Genomic DNA, 24632 nt, shown 5'->3' with positions numbered 1-24632 from the left:
GAAACTGAAATGTATCATTTAAATTGAAACAAGCTCATGGAAATCTTTGGTTTTGACCAAACTATTTTTTAGAAGCAAAGCTTTCTACACACACACACAAAAAAAGAAAAAAATGTGAATAGGTTTAATCATGTGTGTATTTGTGTGTGCACACGCACATGCATGTGTCTGTATGTATATATTGACCATGGATAATCTTAAACATATATAACTTTAAATAACTGGTGTAATTTTCAGAGATGATGACTGTCTTTCAGAGATGGTGACTTGAAGTCTATGGAAGTTCAAAATTGCTTTACATCTTTGAAAATCAAACGACTTACTTCAGTTCCTAAACACTTTATATATATGGCTAACTTTAGGCATTCATGTTTCAAACCGTCACCCTTAGCCCTCTCAATCTGTGACTGTGGTGCCTATGACTGGCCATGATGAGAATGGCAATTCAGGGCACACTGCAAGAAATAGGGCTGACAAAGCCCCAAACTGGTGGTCTATTCTATAACTAGCCAATAATAAAACAAGTTCTGTAATACCGCACTGGTGAACCAGGAGTCAAACACAGTCCCATTTAGGTAATCCATTCTTTTGCTCCCATCTAGACAGCCAAGTCTAATATAGGGAAGGATTATTGAAAACCTTATTCACTATAGTTAAAATTCTATCAATCCCAAAGGACTGGACACATTATTACCAGGTCTGCATAATTCAGATCTTACCCACATATATGCTTACAGCCAATCCTTATTAACTAAATCTAAGATTTATTAATAAAAAGAAAAAGTTATATATGGTTAAGACATCAATAGACATACAAATGGGTGTAAAATCTTTACATCAGTTTCATAGCAGAGATGGTGAGGATTTGTAAAATTCTTTCTTGAATCAGTATAAAAGGTTACAGACCAATAGACAGTCCTTATGTAACATTTGTTCAAATTCTTCCATGAGAATTCCAGTGTAAATTCAGAGTAAATCAGGAGGCCTCATTATTACAGCTTAGACGTTCCCTGTAAAAGTTTAAGCAGCTCTAAGAGAGCAGCAACTGCCACAGCAGGCCTTTCCTTGGATGAAGATTAGGCCATGTATATTGTTGCTTTGAAGCTAATCTTCTGTTTCCTGTACATACACAGGTCACTAACTGCATTCATTCACATAAGACAATTAGCCATTCATACTATCAAGGAATTTCATTACAGCATAGATAATTAAGCTGAAGCCAATGCAAATGTATGATTAGTTCCTATAGTATCTTACATCTTTGATCTTTGAGTCAATAAAATACAATAACAAAGCATTATAAAGTGGGAATAGGATTTTAGCACCTACAAGCTTATTAGATCACACTGATAAACTTCTAACAAGATATAGGTAAACACAGTCAAATACACTTAGCAGCTATTCTTTGATTCTTAACAATACAAAGTAATAGGTTGGAGATTGCTAGTCCGATTAACATTTCCTTGATATCCACGCACAATTAAACTGTCTGGATTACAATTGTAACAGCTCCTGTTAAGTTGCTATGGGTCATAGATAAGTTGGCTGCTCTGTCACTGTCACATAAGCAAAGAAGAATCTTGTTTCATTCTAATTGAGTGAAGAAGTTCCCATTAAGAATATCACTGATGAGAATCAGTAGGAATCCTGGTCAGTCTTTTGCAGTGTGACGAGGAAGATCATGACATGAGTCAGGGATGGGTCAGGGATGTAAAATATGTAAAGAAGATTTGATCCTTTGAGAACAGAAAATGAGTTTCTTCACCATCCTCCCATAGCCATTGAGAAAAAAAGAAGCAAAAAATGAAGAGCAGAGTTTCCAAAGAGCCTTTTGGTAATATGAGCAGGTGGGTTCTTACTCTTCAGATATGAGCAAATCTAAAAGAAATTGCAAAGCTGACTATGTTAAAAACAGACATGGCTTACTATCAACTCATGCTACACACCTGGGATGAGCACAGGATCTGAGAATTAACCATATTCAGTAACTGTATCCTTGTATATTTGAGTAATATGCTCCACTGCTTACTCTCTATGTATACTGCTGCTTTACTTCACATGTTGTGTTCTGTCTTCTACATTTGCTCACCAACAAGGAAAAAATACTCTGGCATAAACAATCTGCTCTTGCAGTCGTTTAACAACATAACAACACTGTGTTTTTATCACTCCCTCTCTTGTAGGTATAAATGCATCCTTTTTAGTTGGGCTACAAGGATTATACATGATCAGGTACTGAGCCAATTTGTTCTTTAAGTCTGAAATAGTACGGACATCTGCGAGGGCCTGATCCATCTCTGGGCTAGGCCTGAATTTTTGGAGGATGCTGCTAAAAGAGGTAGTTTCCTTCAGGAAGGGTAATGAATATTCTGCAGGGGCCTATAACTTCCCAAATTTGGGACTTCTTTCACAGGCGTGGGAAAAGATACGTCCTCGACATCAGGCCGTCAACCCACACCCCCAATCAAATTTCAAATTCTTTCTCTGAAACATGGAGGTATAAATGATTCTCATAGATGTAAGAATTTTTTTAACATGGGCAAAAACATGTTCCCCCTAATCTGTTATTTGGACATATCTGAACCATTTTAGCTGAACTTTCCGCAAAAGAAATTCATCCTGAGCCAGACACTCAGGATGGAAAATGTCTGATTAAACTATTAAAATTTCTATAATCAGACTCTTGACAGGAAATCCTGAACAATTGCTTGTCAAAGGTCAGTATTCTGACACAATTGTATTACTGTATGAAAAATATTTAAAAAATATAATTCACTGGATAAACAACATGAAAGCTGAAAAATTCTGGGAACTAACGTAGGTAGATTTGAGATGAAAAGTGAAATTGAGAGTAATGTCAAAATCAAGTTCCTTTTGCTCAAGATGAGGCTAGTCATTTTTCCCCACCCCTCAGAGCTGTGGTTCTGTTCCTGATCTGTTTCCTTTTTTATTTGTTGCATACAGCAAGATAAATGCATGCCTACCAACAGCAATGGAGGCTGTGGTAAGTCCTGTACACTCTTTCCTAGAAGGAGGGGTTTTATTTTTGAAACTACAGGTGGTATTGATTGATTGATTGAATCTCATTTAAAGCCTGAGGATTTCTTTAAAGACAAGAGCTGATGGCAAGGTCCTGAGTAGTTTGAAATCTTTCTCTTCTCATGAAATCGGTGAAAGAGAGGTTAACTGCTGTTACTGTTGGGGTCTCAGAGAAAATGAAACTCAAAGCAGTCTGGAGAGTTAGGATAAAGTTCTGATATGTATCCACACTCCCAAATATTTAGGGATTTTGAAGAATTTGAGCCTGTGTATGTAGTTTGAGACGGCAATCACTGATGTCTGCAGTTTCTTCTTGAGAAGAGGGGATTCTCTTACATTAATTCCTCAGGAAGTCCTTGGAACCCAACACAGCTTCAGAATCTGACCTGTCTAGGATCTGGATAGCTTATGGAGGTGCTTGGGCCAAATTACAACAAAAAAGCAGGCTTCCAGGCTGGAAAATGTACTGCAACAAAGTCAAGTATAACTTTGAAAATACGTGTCAATAAGAGATGATATTTTAAATTACATGAGCCCACATCTTAAAAATGTAAGTTTATCTATATTGGTTATTAATTTGTTCCTAAACATTTCATAATATTACATTGCATTATGTAATACCACTGCAAGTAGTTTTAGAAAAACATTTGTCCTCAACCTTAAATATAGCATAAGTACTAGTCATGTCATAATTATGCAGATGTTGTAGTGACTCCACAATATAGATTGCTTTGAAATTTACATTTAAAGCAGTAATAAAATCTCTTTCATCTTTTTATTGAATATAGTTTCCAGATTTGGCACTTGAAATATCTAGGTTATTTTTCAGTGAAATACTCACTAACTTTTTCAGAGAAAACATTTTAAAATGTTGCTTTTTTAAAATGTTATCCTCTGCTCCTAATTTCTGCATGTCCTCTAGCTAAATAATCAGAGTTTCCACACACAGAAAACTCTCTCTCTCCCCTCACACACACAGTTTAAGAGAATATCTCATATGTAGGGCTCTAGAACTTTTTAAATTAAAAGACCCTTCGTCAGAATAACTGCTCTAAAGCATGCAAAGACTAGCTGTCAAAATTGCTCAGATCTGCTACTTTCATATTCCAGCATAGATTATCTGCTTCCCTGATTCACCAGATGTACTGTGCACGAACCTTGAAAACCTCAGAGCTGCTTTAACCAGTATCGGGGACTGGTTCAGCCTTTGGAAGCCTTGGGGATTGGCAGGCGTGGAAATTAGAGGGACATAAAGGTGGCATACAATGACTTGCTCCTCGTTCTCTCCCCTAACTGTAGCTCAATCAGGCCTGAGAATCGGGACCATTATTTCTTTTACAACACATTCCAGAATAACATTTTGTATTCATGATTTATATTTTTTAGGAAATCACATTTTGTATTCATGGTTTATGTCTTTTTAGGAAATCACTTAAAATGTTGAAAGTTGTTTTCACTGCTGTAAAATAACGGTCATGTCCTAAATGTCCTTTCAGCCTCAAACAGACCTGAAGTATTTTTGTTTCAAATTGAGCTGAAGTTCAAAGCATTTGTAATGGCACAGGCTACAATCACTCCTTTGATCACGCTTCTGCTTTGCCTTCCCTGGTATGAGATAATGATTCCTCTTAGCATGGCAAATGGAGAACCAGCAATAATGGGTAAGTTTGGTGAAATATAAAATAATACATAAAGGGTCATTACCCAGCAAATCCCACTGAGAACAATGCTTCCGACTGAAGCAGCTGAATGTGTGAGCACTTTTGAGACTCTGGTCCAATATTTAGGTACCCTACACTGATGCAGTATACATCCCTGTCCTTCTCTAATGGTTGGATCACATAAAGGCTTATGAGCCTGTAAAGCCATTGCATTAACAGAAGGGAATCTTTTAGCTCAGGTAGTGGAGGCTCATGTTTTAGACCCACAAGTGCCCTTCAGGCCCTGCTGTTGCTGACCTACCTAGCTGCATAGTGTCACACTTCCTTTGCTCCTCTTGTTGCTTAATTCATCAAACCCAGGTGACTGTTTCCAGCTACATTAACAACATTGCTCAACAAGAAGGAGCTTTGAAAAAATGGAATGTGACAACCCTCTCAAACTCCTGGGAGCCAAAGAGGAAACCGCTTAGCCCAAACTTTCTCAGTAACTATGGTCCAAATGGACAGGGCCTGGTTTGATCTCACTGACACTGGTATGACTCCATTGACCTTAGTGGGGTTATTCCTGTTTTACATGGAGAATCAGGTCTACAGTATATTACAATATCTCTTGGATTCCCCACATTTAATCTAGTTCAGAGTTTCCTTCTTTTTAAATTCCTAGTTTTCCTTCAAAGTAGAAGGAGTGCCATTGGCAGCCTGATGTGTTGAGCATGCAGCTCAATGCTGAAATCCAGATTCCATCTGTAGAACTGTAGCGTGCAAGGAAAACTTCCTGACCTGTCCATTCACCCACATAGCATATTAAATGTCCAGTGTGAGTTACACATGCACTGAGGGGAAAGCAGACAGTGCACTTGGAGCATGGATTAGTGTTGTGACATTTGCAATTGGGTGCTATGGGACAACTTTGGGAAATTGCAATGCAGAATCCATACTCTGGGATTTTTATAGAGCATGTGGCCCAGATAAGTGGATCTAGGGAATTAGCCTGAAACTTTCTGTGAAGAAACATTTTAATTTGTATGGAGAAAGAACTTTTGTTAAGGCACTTAAGTCATCTCAGGACTCAGATGTAAATCCTGTGGTAGAGCTCATCCTTGAATCAAGGGATTGCCGAATGAACAATTACATGATCATATGCTATTTTTACACAGGACTCTTGCCTCATTCAGTATACAGGATCAATCTGATCTGAGGATGAATGAGGGTTGTGTAATGAAGGAGGCTGTTGTCTATACGTCCCCTACATTAGTAGTTGCAGAAGTTGGAGAGTGTGTAGTGAATGAGGCAGGGACTTGCAGGAAAAGAAGGGATGGTCTTATAGTTAAGGCAGTTGAATATTGCGTTAGAAAACTGGATTCTATCCCTGCCTCTGCCACAGTGTTCCAAGATAGTGCTGGGCAAGTCACTTAAACCAAACTTTTCAGAGGTTTCATATGTTCTTCATTTTTTGGATGCCTGATTTCTGTTACCATGAGATCTGATTTCCAGAAGAGCTGAGCATCCTCCGCTTCAACTTCCGTCAATTGGAACTGGGTTTTGAACATATAAAGTGCTACCTAATGCTAAATACTCTGAAAAATCAGGTGCTATGTGTCTCAAACTGGGTGCCCAAAATTTAGTTGGCACTTTTGATCTTAATCTCTGTCTCTCAGTTTCCCATCTGTAAAATGGGGATAATACCCTCTTACCTTACAGGGATTTTTTGAAGATAAATGTATTAATGCTTGTGACATACTCTGATCCTATCACGATGAGTGCCATAGAAAAGCCCATGAGGAAATTATCTCCCATTGTTGCTTACAATGTTATTGTAGCCATGTTGGTCCCAGGATATTAGAGAGAAGGTGGGTGAGCTAATATCTATTATTAGATCAACTTCTGCTTGTGAAAGAGACAAGCTTTTGATCTTACATAGAGCTCTTCTTCAGGTCTGGGACAGGTCTTCAGAGTGCCACAGATAAACACAAGGTGAAAGAGATGAGCAGTTAACACATGTTGCAAGAGATCACACAAGGTGAAGTGGGCAGTTAGCCCCTCTACAAAGTAGGAGTAGTAGGACAAAGGAGGAGTAGTGGGTTACAGACTGTTGTAATGATCTATAAATCCAGTGTTATTAATGCATCCATGATTTCTAGTGTTTAGCAGACTTATGAATTTAAGCTCCCAAGCTCATCTTTTCAAGGTGCTGTGGAGGTTTCATTTGAGGATAAGGAATGAGGTTAAAAAAAGAGTGAACATTTTCTGAAAAGTGTTTCCCCACGGGCAATAGGGTGTTTTTGTCTTTTATCATTTTTCTGTGTGAATTCATTTGAGAGAGTAGTGATTTTGCGGTTTTACCCATGTAGTTATTGGGGTATTTAGTGCACTGGATGAGGATGTTGTGATGGGCATGCGTGGAACCCATGGATCTTGAAAGGTGTGTTGTGGGTGTATTGATCTTTATGGCAATGGAGATACGTCTGCAGGTTTTGTATCTGTTGTATCAGGATCTGATATTTTGAGTTGATGTGTCCTGATCTGTGAGAAGCTTCTAAATGTAGTTGTTGGCGAGGTTGGGGGATTTTCTGATGGCCAGAAGAGGAGGTTTGGGAAATATATCTTTCAGGATGTTGTCTCCATAGAGTATGGGATGTAATTGTTTAATAACACCCTCTATGTGTTCCAGTTTGGAGTGCCAGGGCATAATTAAGGGTGTGAAGTCAGGATTTTATTTTTTCCTGCATTGAAGCAGGTCTCTCAGGGTATGTGGATCCCCCTTCCATGAGACAATGTATTTATCTGGTGCAGTGTCCTTGTTTAGCAAGGGAGGATTTAAGTGTGTTAAAGGGTGTATCCCAGATTTTCTTCTGGGAGCATATTCTGTGGTATCTGAGCAGCTGGCTGTAGATAAGATACCTTCACAGATCCAGTAATCACCCAATACACCCCAAGGTAAATGTGATGATCCATGGGTTTCTTATATATAGTGGTCCGTATGGTTCCTTTGCTGAAGCTGATTGTGGTAGCCAGACAGTTGATGCTGGGATGGCAGTGGCCTAGAGAGAATTTGATGGATGGGAGGTGGTTATTGAAATTGTAGTGGAAATCCATGAGGGAGTTTATGTTGTCTGTTGAGAGGATGAAAATACCCTAAAATGTATCTCAGGTATATCACTGGTTTCATATTGCATTAATCCAGAAATACTTGTTTGAGGTGGCCCATGAAGAGGTTGGCATATTTGGGAGCGATCCAAATACCCACGGCTCTTCTCATGGTTAGGACAAAGTACTTGTTATTGAATGTAAAATTGTCATGGGTAAGGATGAAATGGATGAGTTGGGTGATTTGTTTGGGATGGATATCTGATTGTCACACATTGTCTTGTAGATATTTGAGGCAGGCAGTGATTCCGTCATTGTGAGGAATATTGATGGATATGGCATCCATGGTGGCAGGGATGGTGTTCTCTGGGACGTTATTAACGTTGCAGAGTTTTTTGTGGAAATCAGTTGTATCCTGGAGGAAAGTGACCATTGGAGTGGTGATTGATTTGAGGAAGGTTTCTGTGTGTTTCGATATTCCTTCAACAAGAATGCCATGGCTGGATATGATGAGTCTGCCTGGGTTCCCTTGTTTGCGTATCTTGGGAAGCATGTGAAAGGTCCCTGGGCTGAGTTCATGGGGGATGAGGTTGTTGAAGTTCTCTTGGAATTGTCTAGGGAAGGATTTGCTATTATCCTTCTATTCCTGAGTGAATTGTGGTGTGGGGTCTTTTTTGAGTTGTTTACAGTAGGTGATGTTGGAGAGTTGTCAGCTGAACTCATCATAGTCCTCATGGTTGAGAACTATGATGGTTCCCTTTGTCTGCTGGTTTGATCACTATCTGTTGCTAGGATTTCAGGGACTGGGTACCTGTCCTCTTCATGGTGGATATATGGTGGTGAATGTCATGATCCTAAACTATTCTATAGTTAAATTTTTTCCTGAAACAATCAGTGTAATAACCAAGAACGTGGTTTCATCCACTGTGGGTTGTTCAGTCAGACGATTAATTTTTCTTATGACTGTTGGTGGGGATGTGATAATTGTGGGTAGTTTCATCTTAGCTATGAAAGATGAATTTTTCTGTCCCGCTCCCTCCCACACACAGATTTGCTTCCTATCCCCTCTACATTTGAATCAGGAAGGTTCCTCCTCCAGGCTGCTTGGGCCCAGCCGGTGGGGCAAATTTGGGTGGATTTTCATAAGGACAGTAAAAGGCAAATCTCTGACATAAAGGCCACCCCACTCTCCCCTGCCAAATGTCAAGTCCCTGCTCCAAATTTCAAACTGGATTTCAAATATAAGATCTCAAAAAATTTTAATGGGTCAAACAATGAATTTTTTGCTAGCCTTGTTTTCAGAAATGGCAGAACATTTTTGGATGAAACTTTTCAGAAATATTCAGCCTTAGGGAAACCCTAGACATGTAAAATTTCAACCGAAACCTTTAAAGTTTGGCAACGTTAGAAACAACTGAAAACAGGGTCTTATAGTGGGAAGTGTTGGACATCTTTAAGAATGGTCTCTACTACCAATCCCACCTATATTATAATATTAATTATCATCCATCTTTGCATTTACAGCTTCTCTTATGGCACCCAGTGATCTGCACATTGTTAAACATGACTCTGGAGTTATTCTCTCCTGGAACTGTAATCTGACAGAAGAAATAGAGACACATTATGTGAAGTACGTTTTGAACTATAAGTTGTTCGATCCAACTAAGGAAATGACAGTAAGTTAACACACTTTACACATAGTTTGGTAAAATTAAATAATGCTTTGTTTAATGTCTGTAATTTGCAATATATTAATAATAATATGCGTTATCCTATCGGCTACTACATAGCACTCTTCATCCTAATGCAGTTCCATATTTTCTTCTTTCAGAAAAGACTTCCAGAAAAGAAAAAGATGATAAGACTTGGGTTACACTCTGGGCTTCATGCTAAAGTTAAAACACAGCTTCTTTCAAAAGAAACAGAAGATATTATAGAGGAGAGTAATTGGACTGAATTTACTTACAAGGCTCCTCCAGGTCAGCTGGTTTTCTGCATAGTGTCAAGATATTAAAAATGTGTGATGAAAAAATTAGAGATGCACCAGTTCTGAAGTTCTGGCTAATAGCTCTTCCTTGTGTTGGTTATTTTTTGGTATGTATTTCTTTAAAATAATAAGGGGGGATATGAGAGAGAGATATAAAAATCATGAGTGGTGTGGAGAAAATAATTACGGAAGTCTTATTCACCCCTTCACATAACACAAGAACCAGAGTCACCCCATGAAATTAATAGGTTTAAAACTATTAATAGAAATTAATAGATTTAAAACAAATAAAAGGAGGCACTTCTTCACACAACTCACAGTCAACCAGTGGAGCTTGTTGTCAGGGGATGCTGTGAAGACCAAAGGTATAACTGGGTTTTAAAAAAAAAAAAAAGTAAGTTCATAGAGGATAGGTCCATCAATGGTATTAGCTAAGACGGTCAGGGACATAACCCCATGCTCTAGGCATAATGGGAGAGATGGGTGGAAGCATGCTACAGTTACAAAATTATCTTTTCTACTGTAGTGACAGACACAGAAACACCCCACGATCCTCTTGGACTTCTCTAGCAACTACATGGATTATGGAACTTCCATTCCACATGGTCCTGGGGAATCCCAGGAGGACACCTTAGCTTCTGCAATAGGAATTATTGAGTGTTTCTGCAAATGGCTCAAAAGTGGCCTCTGGCAATAGGAATGGAAATGTTCCCAGTGTCCCATAAGGCAAAAGCAGGCACATCCTTTAAGTCTCTTCTAGAAATTGGGATCCATCTCTTCCTCTCTGTCTCTCCCTTGAATATGTACTGGCACCAATCACTTAAAGAATCAATGTAAAACAAGCAACATCTTAACATCCTTCTCTTCTCTTCCTTTCTTTCTTTTTTGGTTGCAGTATATATTCAAAATCTCTCATGCATCATATATAACATTTCCAATTTAAATTGTACCTGGGACATTAAAACAGAAGCTCCTGTGGATGCTCAGTATTTTCTTTTCTACAGGTAAGGATCCTGTCAAAATAAGCACAAAATCATATTAAAAATCATCTGAGTTCTACATTACTCCTATTTGCTTTCCACAGGCAGAGTAGAAAAGAGTTTGAATGCCAACTATATTTAACAAATGCAAAGAACAAAAACATTGGATGCCACATGAAAGAACTATATTTTAATCCTTCAGAACAAATCAGATTTAATATAACAGTAAAGGAACTAAGCAACAATTCAGAAAAACATTCCTATTACAAAAAGTTTAAACCTCAAAGACTAGGTAAGTGTTTTTGTTATTGCCTAGTATGAAACGTTCAGCTGCTTGTGATTTCATTGGTGGAGCATGACTCAATACAGTCTAAGGAATGTATTCTGTGTTTATTATGCATTGACATTTGTAGGCATTTGACATAAAGATAAACAATCAAATATGCCCCAAAGAAGGTTTTTTCTCTCTAATATAAATCACTATTTGTATTTAGAGCTGTTCAAAATATGGTATGATTGCTTTGTGAAAAAAATTCTAACATTTCAAAATCATTTATGTCCTGTATAATTTGAGAAGGAATGATTTTTAATTGATTTAAAAAAAAAACATGAATATTTTTGTAGAATACTTTTGTTTCTGCAGCTTTCATTTCTCCTATTTTCTTCCCCCATCACAACATTCTCCCATTTGAATCCCCTTTATTTCTTCCTCCCTCTTTTTGCCACCACAAAAGGGCAGGAGGGGAAATAAAAACAAACTGAAAAACAAATCCATAAAATGTTCATGTTGGGGTTTAATTAAAATCTTGTAAACTACACTCATTGATAATCATTTTTTAAAAAGCAATTTTTTGATGAAAAGCTTCAGTGATGAAAAGCTTCTATTTGTAACTCTGTTAATAATTATGGCTGATCCAATAAGTTTCTGACTCATTTATGTCTAAGGATTAAACTCGGAGGTGGAAAGCTTCCCATGAAATGTATTGGTAGTTTCCTGGTTGGTTCTAGTTCACATATCAATTACAATATATATGTAGCTACCTTTTACATTATGAACATAAGGGGTTGTGTTCAAAACTAAGTTGCACTGGCATAAATCTGGAATAACTCTAGATGATCTGATGGTCCCTCTGACCTTAAAGCCTGAAAATATGAACTCCATAGTTATCAGAGCAATAGAAATATTGTCACAAACACTTCAGATTTACACCACAGCAACTTATTTCAGAAGATGGCCCACCTTTTTTCCTCTCATCTACACTCCAAGCCAGACTCTGATTTCATTTATACTGATTTGCATCCGTGGGATTTACTGGCATCACCTCAGATTTACAGTGCCACTGAGATCATTATGTGACCTTTTGAATTTATTTCTGATGTGAATTCTTTGTTCAGACGATAGGAAAACTTGTACAGCAATACATTTTGGTTTAGTTTTAAACCACACTAAACTATTGTGATGATCTAACCAGAATGTGAACAGCACACTTTACTTTGCCTGAAACTGCCAAACAGAAGCTGCAGTCTGCCTGTGTACTGTATTCCATTCACATGCCTGCTTGCTGACAGAACGTGAAATAATCTGTTTGTGCTTATTGTCAGAGAAACTGAACCCTCCAATCAATGTGTCTATAGCACTTGAAAATAGAAGCATTAAAATTAACTGGAAACCACCACCTACCATTGGTTCAGCCTTCAAAATTTGCTTTGCATACCAAGTGAAAATTACAGATCTCGAGGTAATATATGCTAATGCACTTCTTAATCAGTATAACCGTAGCTCTGTACCAACTAATTCTCCCCTCAAGTTAAACGGAATCAAGTCTTGGTTGAATTTCTGAGAAAACCCAAGTGCTGCAGCAGATGACCTAGCATTTGCCATTCTTCTTCTCAGTAGAGCTGGTCAAAAACGAAAACCTGTTTTCACAAAGATGTAGAAAGTTGTTTTCATTTTGAAATGAACCAGTTTTTCATTTCCTCTTTTTTATTTTTACTGAAAACACTATGAAATGATTACTGACATTTTTCATTTCCTAAAAAGCAGATTTTTTGGGGTCAAAGAAAAATGTTGATAACTACCTTAAACACTTTCAATTAAAAAATAGACACTCATTATTTTGTGAAAAATGAAAGAAATAATAAAAACAAAAAACGCTAACATATTTCCATGAGAAATGTGGATTAAAAGACCAGTTTGAGTCTGAATCTTTTTGGTTGAAAAGTTTTGAGTAGTTCTACTTCTGAGTCACTGCTGAACAAAACTTGCTTAGCAGTTATTGCGGTGTTAGAGAGGCGGTCTTTGAGATGAGGCATTAAAATGAAGGCTTACTTGTCATTAAGGAGCTTGTGACATGTTTTGCAAGAGGATGGGAGTGTCCTGGTCAAATTCAAGATTTGCTGTTTTACTATACTCCTTTCCTAAATTTCATCTACAGTTTCAGTTTCTCTGAAACTGGGGGATAGAAGTAAGTGATCTCCATACCATCTGCATAGGCATTTTGAGTGCTTGAGTGTATGTGGAGTGTTAAATGTATACAAGTGTTGTCTTAATTACAGTATTTAGTTGAAACTGTGAAAGAGTACATTTCCTAAGTTCTAGCCCTTACGCATAGCTTCCCCTAAGAATGTCTGATAAATGTGCTCTTTGTAGTTCTTGATCTGGTTTTAAATTCATATATATCAGCTAAACTGAGATAAGCCCATTCTTTGTAAATCACAATATAAAGCAGACGTGTGTGTAGGCACACAGCTGAATATTGTTGCCTTTGTAACAAACATGCACTGCTATTAAAATCCTATTTTCCCTCTGCAAAATAGACACACGGATTGCTCAGTGTTTTCAAATGTGATGAATAAAGTTAGGCTTTAGTCAAGTCCGTATCTAAACACGTAAATGCGAATAGCCTGATTATGTGAGGTGCTGAGCCCCTGCAGTCTTTGCTGCAGTCAACATGTGACTAGCTCTGTGCATAAGGAGGACTCACATGAAGCACATTGGCAGGATCTAAGTATAATAATACAGTGAAGGACAACAGCAAATAGTTTGGAGGTGGGGGCAGAAGAGGATGAAGGTCATGTCAGTGAAAGATTGTTACACAGGCTAAGTTTTGGTATTTTAGAGGGAGATTTGTCAAAGCACAAAGGGCATTTAGGTGCCCAACTTCCATTTGAAGTCAGATGGAGCTGGTCATCCAACTGTCTCTTGTGCTTTTGAATAGCATCCCCCAACCTGGGAAATATTTTGGTTGCTTTTATAAAAAGTAGCATATTAACATTTGTGGCAGTTCCTGGACTGAAGGCTGAGATGGAGCTCAGGAAGGATTTGACGGAGGAAAGTAAAGTCACATGGTACACGGGGTCACACTTATGCTGTGTACCAGCCCATGCTGCGAAGACAAAACACTCAATCTTTTTACAGGTGTAGTATAGCCAGCACTTCACCACTGGAGTCGTTCTGCCTTGCAAAGTTATAATGACCTCATTGCTCAGGTTATCACAACCTCCCTGCACAGCTTTCTGACTCTTAGTTTATCCCTTTATATCTTTCTTCCACTGTTGCTTGTCCTTATCGGTAACAGTCCCTTCCCTTGCTTTTTATTCTGCCTCTTGTAAAGCATTTATTATTGTGCATGTATGATGGTTGTAGAGTGACCAGATGTTCCACTTTTATAGGGACAGTCCTGATATTTGGGGCTTTGTCTTATATAGGCACCTATTACCCCACCCCCTGTACCGATTTTTCACTCTTGCTAACTAGTCAATCTAGATAGGTTGGCCTGAATTTTCATAAATGACTAATTATTTGAGGTGCCTCGATTTTTCAGCGTCCACCTTGGGAGACCTTAATGGGCCCTGACTTTCATAAATGCTGAACACCCACTCGGAGGTCCCTTTTTAGGTTTCTCAGGGTTAGTTACCCTAGAGCTGTGTCACCCAGAATTGCTAGTCATTTTGAAAACGTAGGCTATTTCATTAGGGAAACAAATACAATCCTATGACAAAACCAAGCCAAAACAAACAGAATCCCAAACAAACAAAATAAAAAAGAAACACTAACAAAACCAAAGAGCTTGGGCTTAATATATTTTTCAAGCTCACTCTAATAGAAAATTAAAGCGGTCACTTCCCTTGTCTATCAAAATTCTCATATTCAGTAACTTCTCATTTTATTAGCTCTGAGACTTCATGCTTTTGTTTTGGAATCTGACTTTTCATATACCCCAGCTAGCAATCAGATTGTGATTTACTATAAACACTATAACGAACGATATATTTATATGAGGTTTGAAACAGAGACAATGATACCTGAAGTCTCTATTACTATATGTTTCTGATTGTATTGCTAAATCACTAAAACAAAAACTTTGCTAGCCCATAGATGTTTCTGAAGAGGAATATGTGCATCCAGTTCATGATCCAGCAAAACGATGTGTTGTTCAAGTCAGAGCAAAGAAAAGAACATGTCTAAGTAACAAGATTTGGAGTGAATGGAGTGAACCAGTTTTTATTAATGCTGGTAAGTTATCATACATCTATGATTCGTAATATAGAAAGAGAAGAACTTTAGCTGCAAATAGGCAATGCCACAATAAATAGGAATAGAGGGCCATGTCTTGGGTGCCGGCTAACCTACACACAGTGCAGCTTGGGAGAAGGGGTGCAAAGATGGAGTGAAATGCCTAGGGGCACTAGCCACGGACCAGGAGCCCTTTGTGCTAGGTGCTGTACAGACCAAGGACAGAAAGACAGTCCTTGCCCCACAAGATCACATTCTGCTCTCTGCAGTAATCTTCCCTGGAATGGAGTTTAGAGCTGGCTGCTGATTGTTCCAAGAGGGAAGACTTTGATTGAGGGATAGCACTGTATAGGCCATGCCAGGCATGACTCCTCTCCTCCAGCATCATCCTTTATCCAACAGCATGGAGAGAGCTTAGTAGCCTCTTCGCGAGCTCTGCACTACTGGAGAACTCCCCCTGAACTGGAGTGATCCTTCTGGGAACAGAAACGCTGCCCTGGGGACAAAAGCCATCAGCAGCACCAATGCAAAGCAGCTACGCTGCGTTCAAAGGATTTGGCCTAATATATTCAGCCCTGTTACTAGGGGGACAATTTTTCATTCTGGCAGAGGTGGGAATTGGAGGGAGTAGCAAGTTAGATTTACACCACTTTTTCATCTCTCCACAATCTGTCCAATTTATACTTCTCTGCCCATGGCCCCAAGGAGACCTAGCAACAGCCAAGCAGAACTGGAGAATGCTGACACTTGACTACACCCCCTATGCCGGGGTTACACCACCACTGTGCTACCCAGGGAAACCCCTATGCTGGAGTATTCCTGATGAGAAAATCTGCTGCCTTTCTGGCACCTTGATAGTGTCTGACTTGTGTAAAGAGGCCACAGAGCACTTAGCCGTATATGTCAATATGTGGAAATATATATTTAAAGTGTACATGCATTCGTGTGTGCCTGTGCACAAAATCCTACAGATCTCTAATAATTCCTTCAGTGTGTCCTTTAGGGATCCTCCTCATCTGCCCTCCAGCTTTCTGTGGGGTTTCCACAAAGCTCTTTCCTTCGTCTCCTTTTCTTCTCCATCTACCCACCTTATGTCTGGCCAGTTTCATCCACAAACACAAGTACAAGTCAATGTAAATAATATGATTTATGAATATGAATATGAAATAATAATATGATGATATCTTACATCTTTGATCTTTGAGTCAATAAAATACAATAACGAAACATTATAAAATGGGAATAGGATTTTAGCATCCACAAGCTTAATAGATCACATTGATAAACTTCTAACAAGATATACATAAACAAAGACAAATACACTTAGCAGCTATTCTTTGATTCTTAACAATACAAAGTAATAGGTTGGAGATTGCTAGTCCGATTAACATTTCCTTGATATCCACACACAATTAAACTGTCTGGATTACAATTGTAACAGCTCCTGTTAAGTTGCTATGAGTCATAGATAAGTTGGCTGCTCTGTCACTGTCACATAAGCAAAGAAGAATCTTGCTTCATTCTAATTGAGTGAAGAAGTTCCCATTAAGAATATCACTGATGAGAATCAGTAGGAATCCTGGTCAATCTTTTGCAGTGTGACGAGGAAGATCATGACATGAGTCATGGATGGATCAGGGATGTAAAATATGTAAAGAAGTTTTGATCCTTTGAGAACAGAAAATGAGTTTCTTCAACGTGCTCCCATAGCCGTTAAGAAAAAAGAAGTAAAAAACGAAGAGCAGAGTTTCCAAAGAGCCTTTTGGTAATATGAGCAGGTGGGTTCTTGCTCTTCAGATATGAGCAAATCTAAAAGAAATTGCAAAGCTGATTATGTTAAAAACAGACATGGCTTACTATCAACTCATGCTACACACCTGGGATGAGCACAGGATCTGAGAATTAACCATATTCAGTAATTGTATCCTTGTATATTTGAGTAATATGCTCCACTGCTTACTCCCCGCAAAAAAGGCAGTTTGCCAGGTCTTTCCTTCCTGCATTCCACCCTACAAGTACTCCTGGCCCTCTTTTTCCCTTCCTGATATTGAAATGGAAAGCAGCAGACTCTGCTCTGAATTTATTTCCAGAACACACATATCAGAAAGATAACTTGGGAAAAGAACACCTAGTTCATCCTAAGGTATATATGAAGATTTGTTTCATACTACAAAGGCTCCACTAAAGGCCATTCTTACATACAACTCTGCCTATCAGTTTGTAAATCACTAAGTTTCTCCTGATTTCACAATAAAACCATGTGAAATATATGTAGATAGGCTTAAACTGGAAGCTCATATTCAAGCCATTCACACTCTGAAGTTGCTCTGGATTGGATCTGAAACCAGTTACACATCTAGCCTAAATGTAGCACAAAATGATGAAAAACTTGAGTGCTAACATTTCTTGATCTCTGTTGTTTTGAGTTACGTTCTGTAAGGTGTTTTGTTCAAAGGAATATGATTTGATTTAGTTTTGAATCCCAACCCTAGTTTAAAACTAATCCAGATTCAAATATGGTCTCCTGAGCCCACATCCAGGTTGATCTGAAACCATGAAATCAGCTAAGCTTCACTCAAAGATGGTTATTATTATTTGATTTGTTAGTGCCTTAAAACACCAGCTAAGATCAGAGACCTATTGCGCTAGGTGTTGTATGAACGCACATGAAGACAATTCCTGCCCTAAAGATTTTTACAATTTAATCAGAAATTTAATGAAACTTTTTGCTGCGTCTAGGACTCAGTTTAGAATGCAAAAGGAACCTTGATTCAGGTACGTTTTGCGTGATTTCAGCTTTGAGTGCAAAGAATTGAAACAACTTTAGTGACAAGGGTAAAATGTACCCAGTATAAACTACACTGCATAAACTACATAATGTTTTGAACAAGTATTGTGCTATAAAACCTGAAGCTATAGAATATTTACATCAAAAGCAGATGTCTGTATCATAATTCATTGTGCATAGACTAGCAGCATAACAATAATACTTCCGGAAGCTCAAATAATGATAATAATAATAATACCTACCTGTTATATAGTGCTTTTCATCAGTAGATCTCAAAGTGCTTTACAAAAGAGTTCAGTATCATTAGCTCCGTTTTACAGATGGAGAAATTGAGGCACAATGCAATGAAGTGAATGAATGACATTGAAGCCAAGGTCACCCAGCCAGTTAGTGGCAGAACTAGAAACAGACCAAAGATTCCCCTCATTCCACTCCATTTCTCTATCCACTACCTCTCAAAATCTCAAAGAAATGTTATCTTTGGGTTTGTAGCAATGCAGAAAGAAGCATAATATCATTTGGTTCAATAATTCATAGAAAAGATTCCTTAGAATATATAATGCAGCCATTTATGATTATGCCTTTTGAGGATACTATATTCTCTTCACTTTACTAAAACTAACTTTCCTTCTTCTTTATAAGAACATAAAGATAATAAAATGGATATCTGGCAGCTGCTCACACTAATTTTGTTTCTATCCATTGGAGGATTGCTGATATTTCTGTGCAGAAGGTAATATACGTGTTTTGGGGGGTGGAGTGGGAGGGAGAGAGGAGGATAAACAAGAATTTTCTGAGGATAAACAAGAATTTGATGTATCTCAATGTGCAATCAAAAACAGATCTTCCATTTCATAGGGAGGTTCATTATACTTAGAATAATCAGGTCATTGTTAATTAAGGAGGCTGTAAATCTGAAACCTGATCTGATGAAGGCTGAGCGCCCATAACACCAAGTGACTTCACTGGGGATACTGTGAGCATGTGTCTCCTGTTCCTTAAAAGCTGTAGCAGAAAGCCTGGCCAGAGGGGAACTTGGGAAAGTGCTAAGTAAAAGTTCTATAGGGAAGTAGAGAGAAGAAGGTAGACAAGCTTTTGGGACAATGTTGTTTTATGTTTGTAAATAGTCACTTGATCACTGCTAAAAGAAGGTGACATTTTCTGGGACCCTCTATACCCTTATTGGACATTCAGCATCTTTCAGTAAGCACTGAACAGCTGGTAGGATTGAGCCTCCAGTGACTTTCTCAAGACCGGGCAGCAAGTGCAGGGACAGAGCCAGGATTAGAACTCATACATTCCTGACACCTTGTCCTATACTCAGGCCAATAAACCTTGCTGCCTCTAGACTGATGCCTCCTCTCTCTATGTATACTGCTGGTTTACTTAACATATGTTCTGTCTTCTACACATGCTCACAAACAAGGCATAAACAATCTGCTCTTGCAGACATTTAACAGCAATAACAACCCTGTGTTTTTATCACTCTCTCTCTTGTAGGTATAAATGGATTGATACCATAGTTATAACCATCCCACATCCATCAGACAAAATCATAACCTGGTTAGCTTCTGATGCTGCTGCTCAATGCCAGGTACAGTGCATGTTGATCTTTTCCTTCAGTACAGTGATATGTACGTCATACGTACAGGATCCGTATGGTATGGCTGAAGAAATTTAGTCAGCTGGACAAATAATAGCAAAGAAATATTCCTGAGTATTCTTCTGTCTCTAGCCCATGGAGCTGCTGGGATGGAATTTTCCACACCTTTGATTCACTGTCTGTGAACGTTTGTGTGAGGTAAAAATTTGGGGCAGTCTTTTGTATTGGTGCCAGATCAGAACCCCAGTGCTCCAGAGGAGCTCAGAGGGTGATTGTGCCTCAGGAGCAATCATGCCCCCCTCCTGGCTGGGTGGCCTGGTGTGTGTGGTGTATGGGAGTATGTGTGTCCCCACCATTCTCCTTTTGAGACACTGTTCAAAGATGTTAATGAGGATCTCTTCCTCCCTGTCCACTAATACCACCTGCCATAGGCAACTCCACAGGATCCTCATTCTCCTACTCTATTCCATTCCAGCTAGGTTCTTATACCGCACTCAACACTGTTGTATCCGAGCACCTTCCAGTAGTGCATTGAGAAAGATGACTAACATCTGTCACGTGTTTGTTTTCTCATCCTCTTCCCAGAGGAAGCAGTGGGTGGAGTGGAGTGTTTCATTTGGGATTCTTTAGAGATGGTGGAGCATCTTTTAGAAGACGAAAAACTCAGCCAGAACGCCTCAAGATATAATATCTGTCTCTCCTTCCTTTCCCTGTGATTGTCCAAAATCGTTTGCCACATTTTCTTTGCTAATAGGGCATTGCCTTATTGCTTTCTCAATAAAACTGGGCAAATTGAACTGATATCTGTGCAGCAGTTTGCTGTGGCTTGCCAAACTGTAAGGACCAAGCCGTCTATGTTAAGTGTCTCCGCTAGCATCAGTATGAGGTTTTTTCAGAAGGCATAGAGCCTCTTTTTACTTCTGCAGTCTTGTTTAGTCATTATGTGAATGGACTATCAGAAAAGCAGTTACTAATGCTGACTATCATTAACACAGGAGGAGACTGACCTAGTTCCCCAAATTCCAGACACACTGGTTATCGGAGATTTGAGCACTCCTGTGAGAGGTAGGTCCAAGGAAATACATGCATCTACTGACCTACTGGTGACAACAAATGACAGTGAACATTGATGGTGCTAACAGAAGAGGGAGATTGGTATATGGAATAAAGGGTACTTGGCAGATCCTGTCTATGAAATAATGTTTTTGTATAGAGATGGAAGTGGAACACAGTAAATTAACTATTAGTGTCAAGACACCTAAAGAGACATGCCCAAAGGCAATCCGTCTTATGCACAAATGAACCTAACCCCTGAAGTAAGATAATATTTATTATCTTGGCACTAGAGTGTGACTGTGCCACAAGCCCGGGTTGCATAGTTACATTGTCCCAGGAGCAGACCACAGATCATATTGGGATTCACAGAGTAGGTGGACTGGGGCAAGGAGTGGATTAAGAGACTAACAATATAATCCCTGTTTCCCACTTTCCTCCAGTAATCTAGTAATTTATCCCAGCTCTATACATGGCACATGGGTTACACAAATGCAACAGAATTCAGAATCTGATCTTGTTCGCAACACCATTGAGTGATTACATTTGTGTGTTATATGATTTTACTCAACAGAACTAGGTTTCTACATAAGTGGAATGAAGGTGCCCTCTGAGATCATGTTGGTCCCTCAGGAAAAGAACCAACACAAGGAGATTAAGTAATGAAGACTCACAGACTCATAGACTCTAAGGTCGGAAGGTACCAATATGATCATCTAGTCTGACCTCCTGCACAATGCAGGCCATAGAACTTCACCCACCCACTCCTGTAATAAACCTCTAACCTATGACTGAGTTATTGAAGTCCTCAAATCACGGTTTAAAGACTTTAAGGTACATAAAATCCACCAGCAAGTGACCCAGGTCACATGCTACAGAGAAAGGCAAAAAACACCTAGAACCTTTACCAATTTGCCTTGGGGGAAAATTCCTTCCTGATCCCAAATATGGTGATCAGTTAAACCCTGAGCATGTGGGCAAGATTCACCAGCCAGACACCCAAGAAAGAATTCTCTGTATTAACTCAGAACCCACCCCATCAAACGTCCCATCACAGGCCATTGGCATATCTACCACCAGTAGTCAAAGATCAGTCAATTGCCAAACTTGGCTGTCCCATCATACCATCCCCTCCATAAATTTATCAAGCTCAAGATTCTTCAGCATCTGGAAAATGGACTGCATGTATTACATATGAAACCTGGGGGATGATAATTCTCTCTGCTGGGTGAGTGGTTATCTTTTCTGTGCTAGATGATAATGTGGAGATACTCTAGCTGAATCTAAACAGGTCTGAGCCAAAAACCAATCTGAGCCCAGCAATTAACAGATGTCAAAAAGGTTCTCCTAGTGACATTATGAGATTCCGGAAATGTGTATTTGAGTCGCAAGAACAGACACTGGAGACAGCTTGCAGCTTGTCTTTTACTACTACTAATCTTAAACACAACACTATTATAGAGGGTTTAAATCAAAGTTACAGGGGAAATAACAAGAGGTGGTGTTTGGGTGTAAATTAAACTGGGATTTGGGATTAGAGTTCAAGGTCAAATCAGGAGATCGTGTTTTGGTTTTATTTTCATAGCACTCTGAACAAACAGAAAAAGGTGATTTCAAATGTAGCATGTTTGGTGCATGCCTACAATTACCCATAGACTTGTGTTTTGGCATATCTGAGGATGGAGATAGCTATGAGACACATCAGCAATATGTTTCATAACTAAAAGAAAAGCTGAGGATGCATATTGCTTAACTACAGCTGGTGCCTGCAAGAACTCAGATAGAAACAAGCACTGTTATGTTGCTAGGGTGCTGTTGCAGGATCTCCAGCCAGGAGACAGAGTCCTACTGCGAAACCTGGGTGTTGCTGGCAAACATAAAATGTCTGACCGATGGAAGGCAACAACTTACCTGGTGGTGGAAAAGCTGGGCGATCTGCCAGTTTAGAAGATTAGGCCTGAGGCAGGGCCAGGACAAATGAAGATTGGTACCTAGGAATCTCTTACTACCTGTGGGAGAATTAGTAGGTGCCCCTCATGGAATGGACCATGACACGGGACTAGGGCGAAACCGAGTCACTGGACCGAATCCATCACCCAACACATGCAGTGGGTCCTCAGGGGTTAACTGAGTATACTAAGTGCATCTGAGAGTGAGTCTGAAGAAGAGGATATTCCAGTAGTGTACCCCAGGATAGAGACTAGATCCTGGCCTCAATCAGAGGAACCCAACGAGAACTCCAATTCATCAGCTCTAAACCCCATGGCAAAAACCATGGCAAAAACTGATAACCCATGGCAAAAGCATTTAGGCCTATTGGTGATGAACCCACATTGACAGCAGGACCAGGCTGGGACAATGAGCTTGTCTCCCTAACCTTCTCAGACCTTGGGGAAGAACAACAGACTGATGATGACACGACTAGACTGTTGGACAATGGGGATGTACAGGGGGGAGGTATCTCTGATGCCCTGGATCTGCCAGGACTGGAACAAGAGATGCAGGCCTGTGAGGGACCTTCCAAGGAAACCTCATCTTCCCTAGCCCAAAAAGAAGTTCCCACTGCCCCTGACAAACCCACACTCAATAGGCGCAACAGAGTTATAAGGTTAGTTAACAGGTTAACTTATGATGCACCTGGGGTGAATAGTGAGGAAGTAATACACTTAGCTCACAGACTTGTGGCATCCACAGTAGGTTTCCTTAGACCCTTCAGGAAGAACTTATGCAAATTATATAATCTGGAGCATGATTTTCTGGCACGACAAATTCTCGGCTGGGGGGAGGATGTAAGCAAGGTCTGAGTGGCCTTTCCCTTGCTCAGACAGCTGAAAGGGGGGGGCACTCTATTTGCTTGGACTCTGTATCTGCATAAGCACACCTAGGTGCTGAGCAGCATGATGGGAAATGGTCAGTTTTGCCTGGTGTTGGGTTACAAATCACTGGAGTGTTAACTGCAGAGGTAATGAAATGTTGTCTCCCTATTATATGAACAAATGGCAGCAGAACTGTGCTTAGTCTGTTTTGATAAAACATTCCCTCTCATTTGAACAGAACTCAGCAAAGGAGGCGTTCGGATGCCAGAGACTGTAAAATCAAGCAGGGAGAAAGAAATCACCACTATGCTGAGGTTGTACTAGTTGTGGCAAAGGGTTATTCTCAGGCATGGCTTGACTGTCTTTTTCCACTGTTAAAAGGTAAAATTAATTATATCTTTTGGAATCTTTTGTTAAAAAAAAAAAAAAAAAAGCAGGGACATTGCTCCTGTGTTAGTAGAAGGTTTTCCCATGGCTGACAGCCGAAACTCACTAAGAGCTGCAATAACTAAAGGAATTGGGAAATTGCCAGAGACTGACCACCAGCGGCGGGGACTCGGCGAGGCCCAGAGGCAGCAGGATCCTGCAGGTGGCAGGAGCCCACAGCGGATGGATGGTGGCAGGTGCAGTAAAGGGGACCAGTTAAGCCCATGTCTGGCTGGTGTCAGGAGCCCCACAACCAAGAGGTGGACTGTGCAACTATGATGGTCAGTAAAGCAGGGGAAAGCAAGAAGGGAGAGGCGAAGGACACGCCCCATGTACTCTGGGATGGGTTTGCTGTGTTCATGAATTCTTATTGTACTGTTTTCCCAAACCAGTGCTCTGTTACTTCCTTCCTTTTTTATTAAAAGGATTACTTTCTACACTCAGACTCTGTGCTTGCAAGAGGGGAAGTATTGCCTTTTGGGATGCCCAGGGGATAGTGTGTGATTTCCCAGGTGACTGGGTGGGAGCTTGAGCTGGTTTGGTGTTATATCATTGACAGGAATCCCTAGATATAGAACCCAGCCCTTTGTTGCTGCTGGCTCTGCCTGGCAGAAGGGTTACCCAAATCTCTCTGGGCAGAGAGGGGCCTGAGCAAGCAGGAGAATGAGTGCAGGGT

The 24632-nt window shown here is 39.7% G+C and overlaps 1 protein-coding gene across 2 annotated transcripts; it reads left to right on the top strand.

The window, feature by feature from the left end:
* The first annotated feature begins 2977 nt into the window (after positions 1-2977).
* LOC137151467 (interleukin-5 receptor subunit alpha-like) lies at positions 2978-24374 on the top strand. 2 transcript variants are annotated; one of them, XM_067545736.1, is made up of 13 exons: positions 2978-3004; positions 4536-4700; positions 9312-9463; positions 9619-9766; positions 10670-10778; positions 10859-11046; positions 12357-12493; positions 15126-15270; positions 18701-18791; positions 19559-19652; positions 20657-20726; positions 21289-23322; positions 23769-24374. In XM_067545736.1, exons 2-12 carry the CDS (start codon positions 4595-4597, stop codon positions 21375-21377), a joined length of 1329 nt encoding a protein of 442 aa, XP_067401837.1. In that variant the 5' UTR covers positions 2978-3004; positions 4536-4594; the 3' UTR covers positions 21378-23322; positions 23769-24374. The 2 variants fall into 2 exon arrangements, with proteins under 2 accessions (XP_067401837.1, XP_067401836.1); XM_067545735.1 differs by lacking the exon at positions 2978-3004 and adding an exon at positions 3453-3589.
* Positions 24375-24632: the final 258 nt, after the last annotated feature.

Source organism: Emydura macquarii, unplaced genomic scaffold (genome assembly GCF_026122565.2).
Source record: "Emydura macquarii macquarii isolate MOO-44397 ecotype Brisbane River unplaced genomic scaffold, CSIRO-AGI_Emac_v2 contig_1070, whole genome shotgun sequence".
Lineage (NCBI taxonomy): Eukaryota > Metazoa > Chordata > Testudines > Chelidae > Emydura > Emydura macquarii.
The sequence above is the reverse complement of the archived record's forward strand: the minus strand, read 5'-3'. Positions and strand labels throughout refer to the sequence as shown.

Coding starts and splice junctions, on each gene's coding strand:
- LOC137151467 (XM_067545736.1), top strand. CDS start 4,595: ATGGCACAGGCTACAATCACTCCTTTGATCACGCTTCTGCTTTGCCTT. Junction 11,047..12,356: donor GTTTAAACCTCAAAGACTAG/GTAAGTGTTTTT, acceptor GCTTATTGTCAG/AGAAACTGAACCCTCCAATC. Junction 12,494..15,125: donor TGAAAATTACAGATCTCGAG/GTAATATATGCT, acceptor AAACTTTGCTAG/CCCATAGATGTTTCTGAAGA.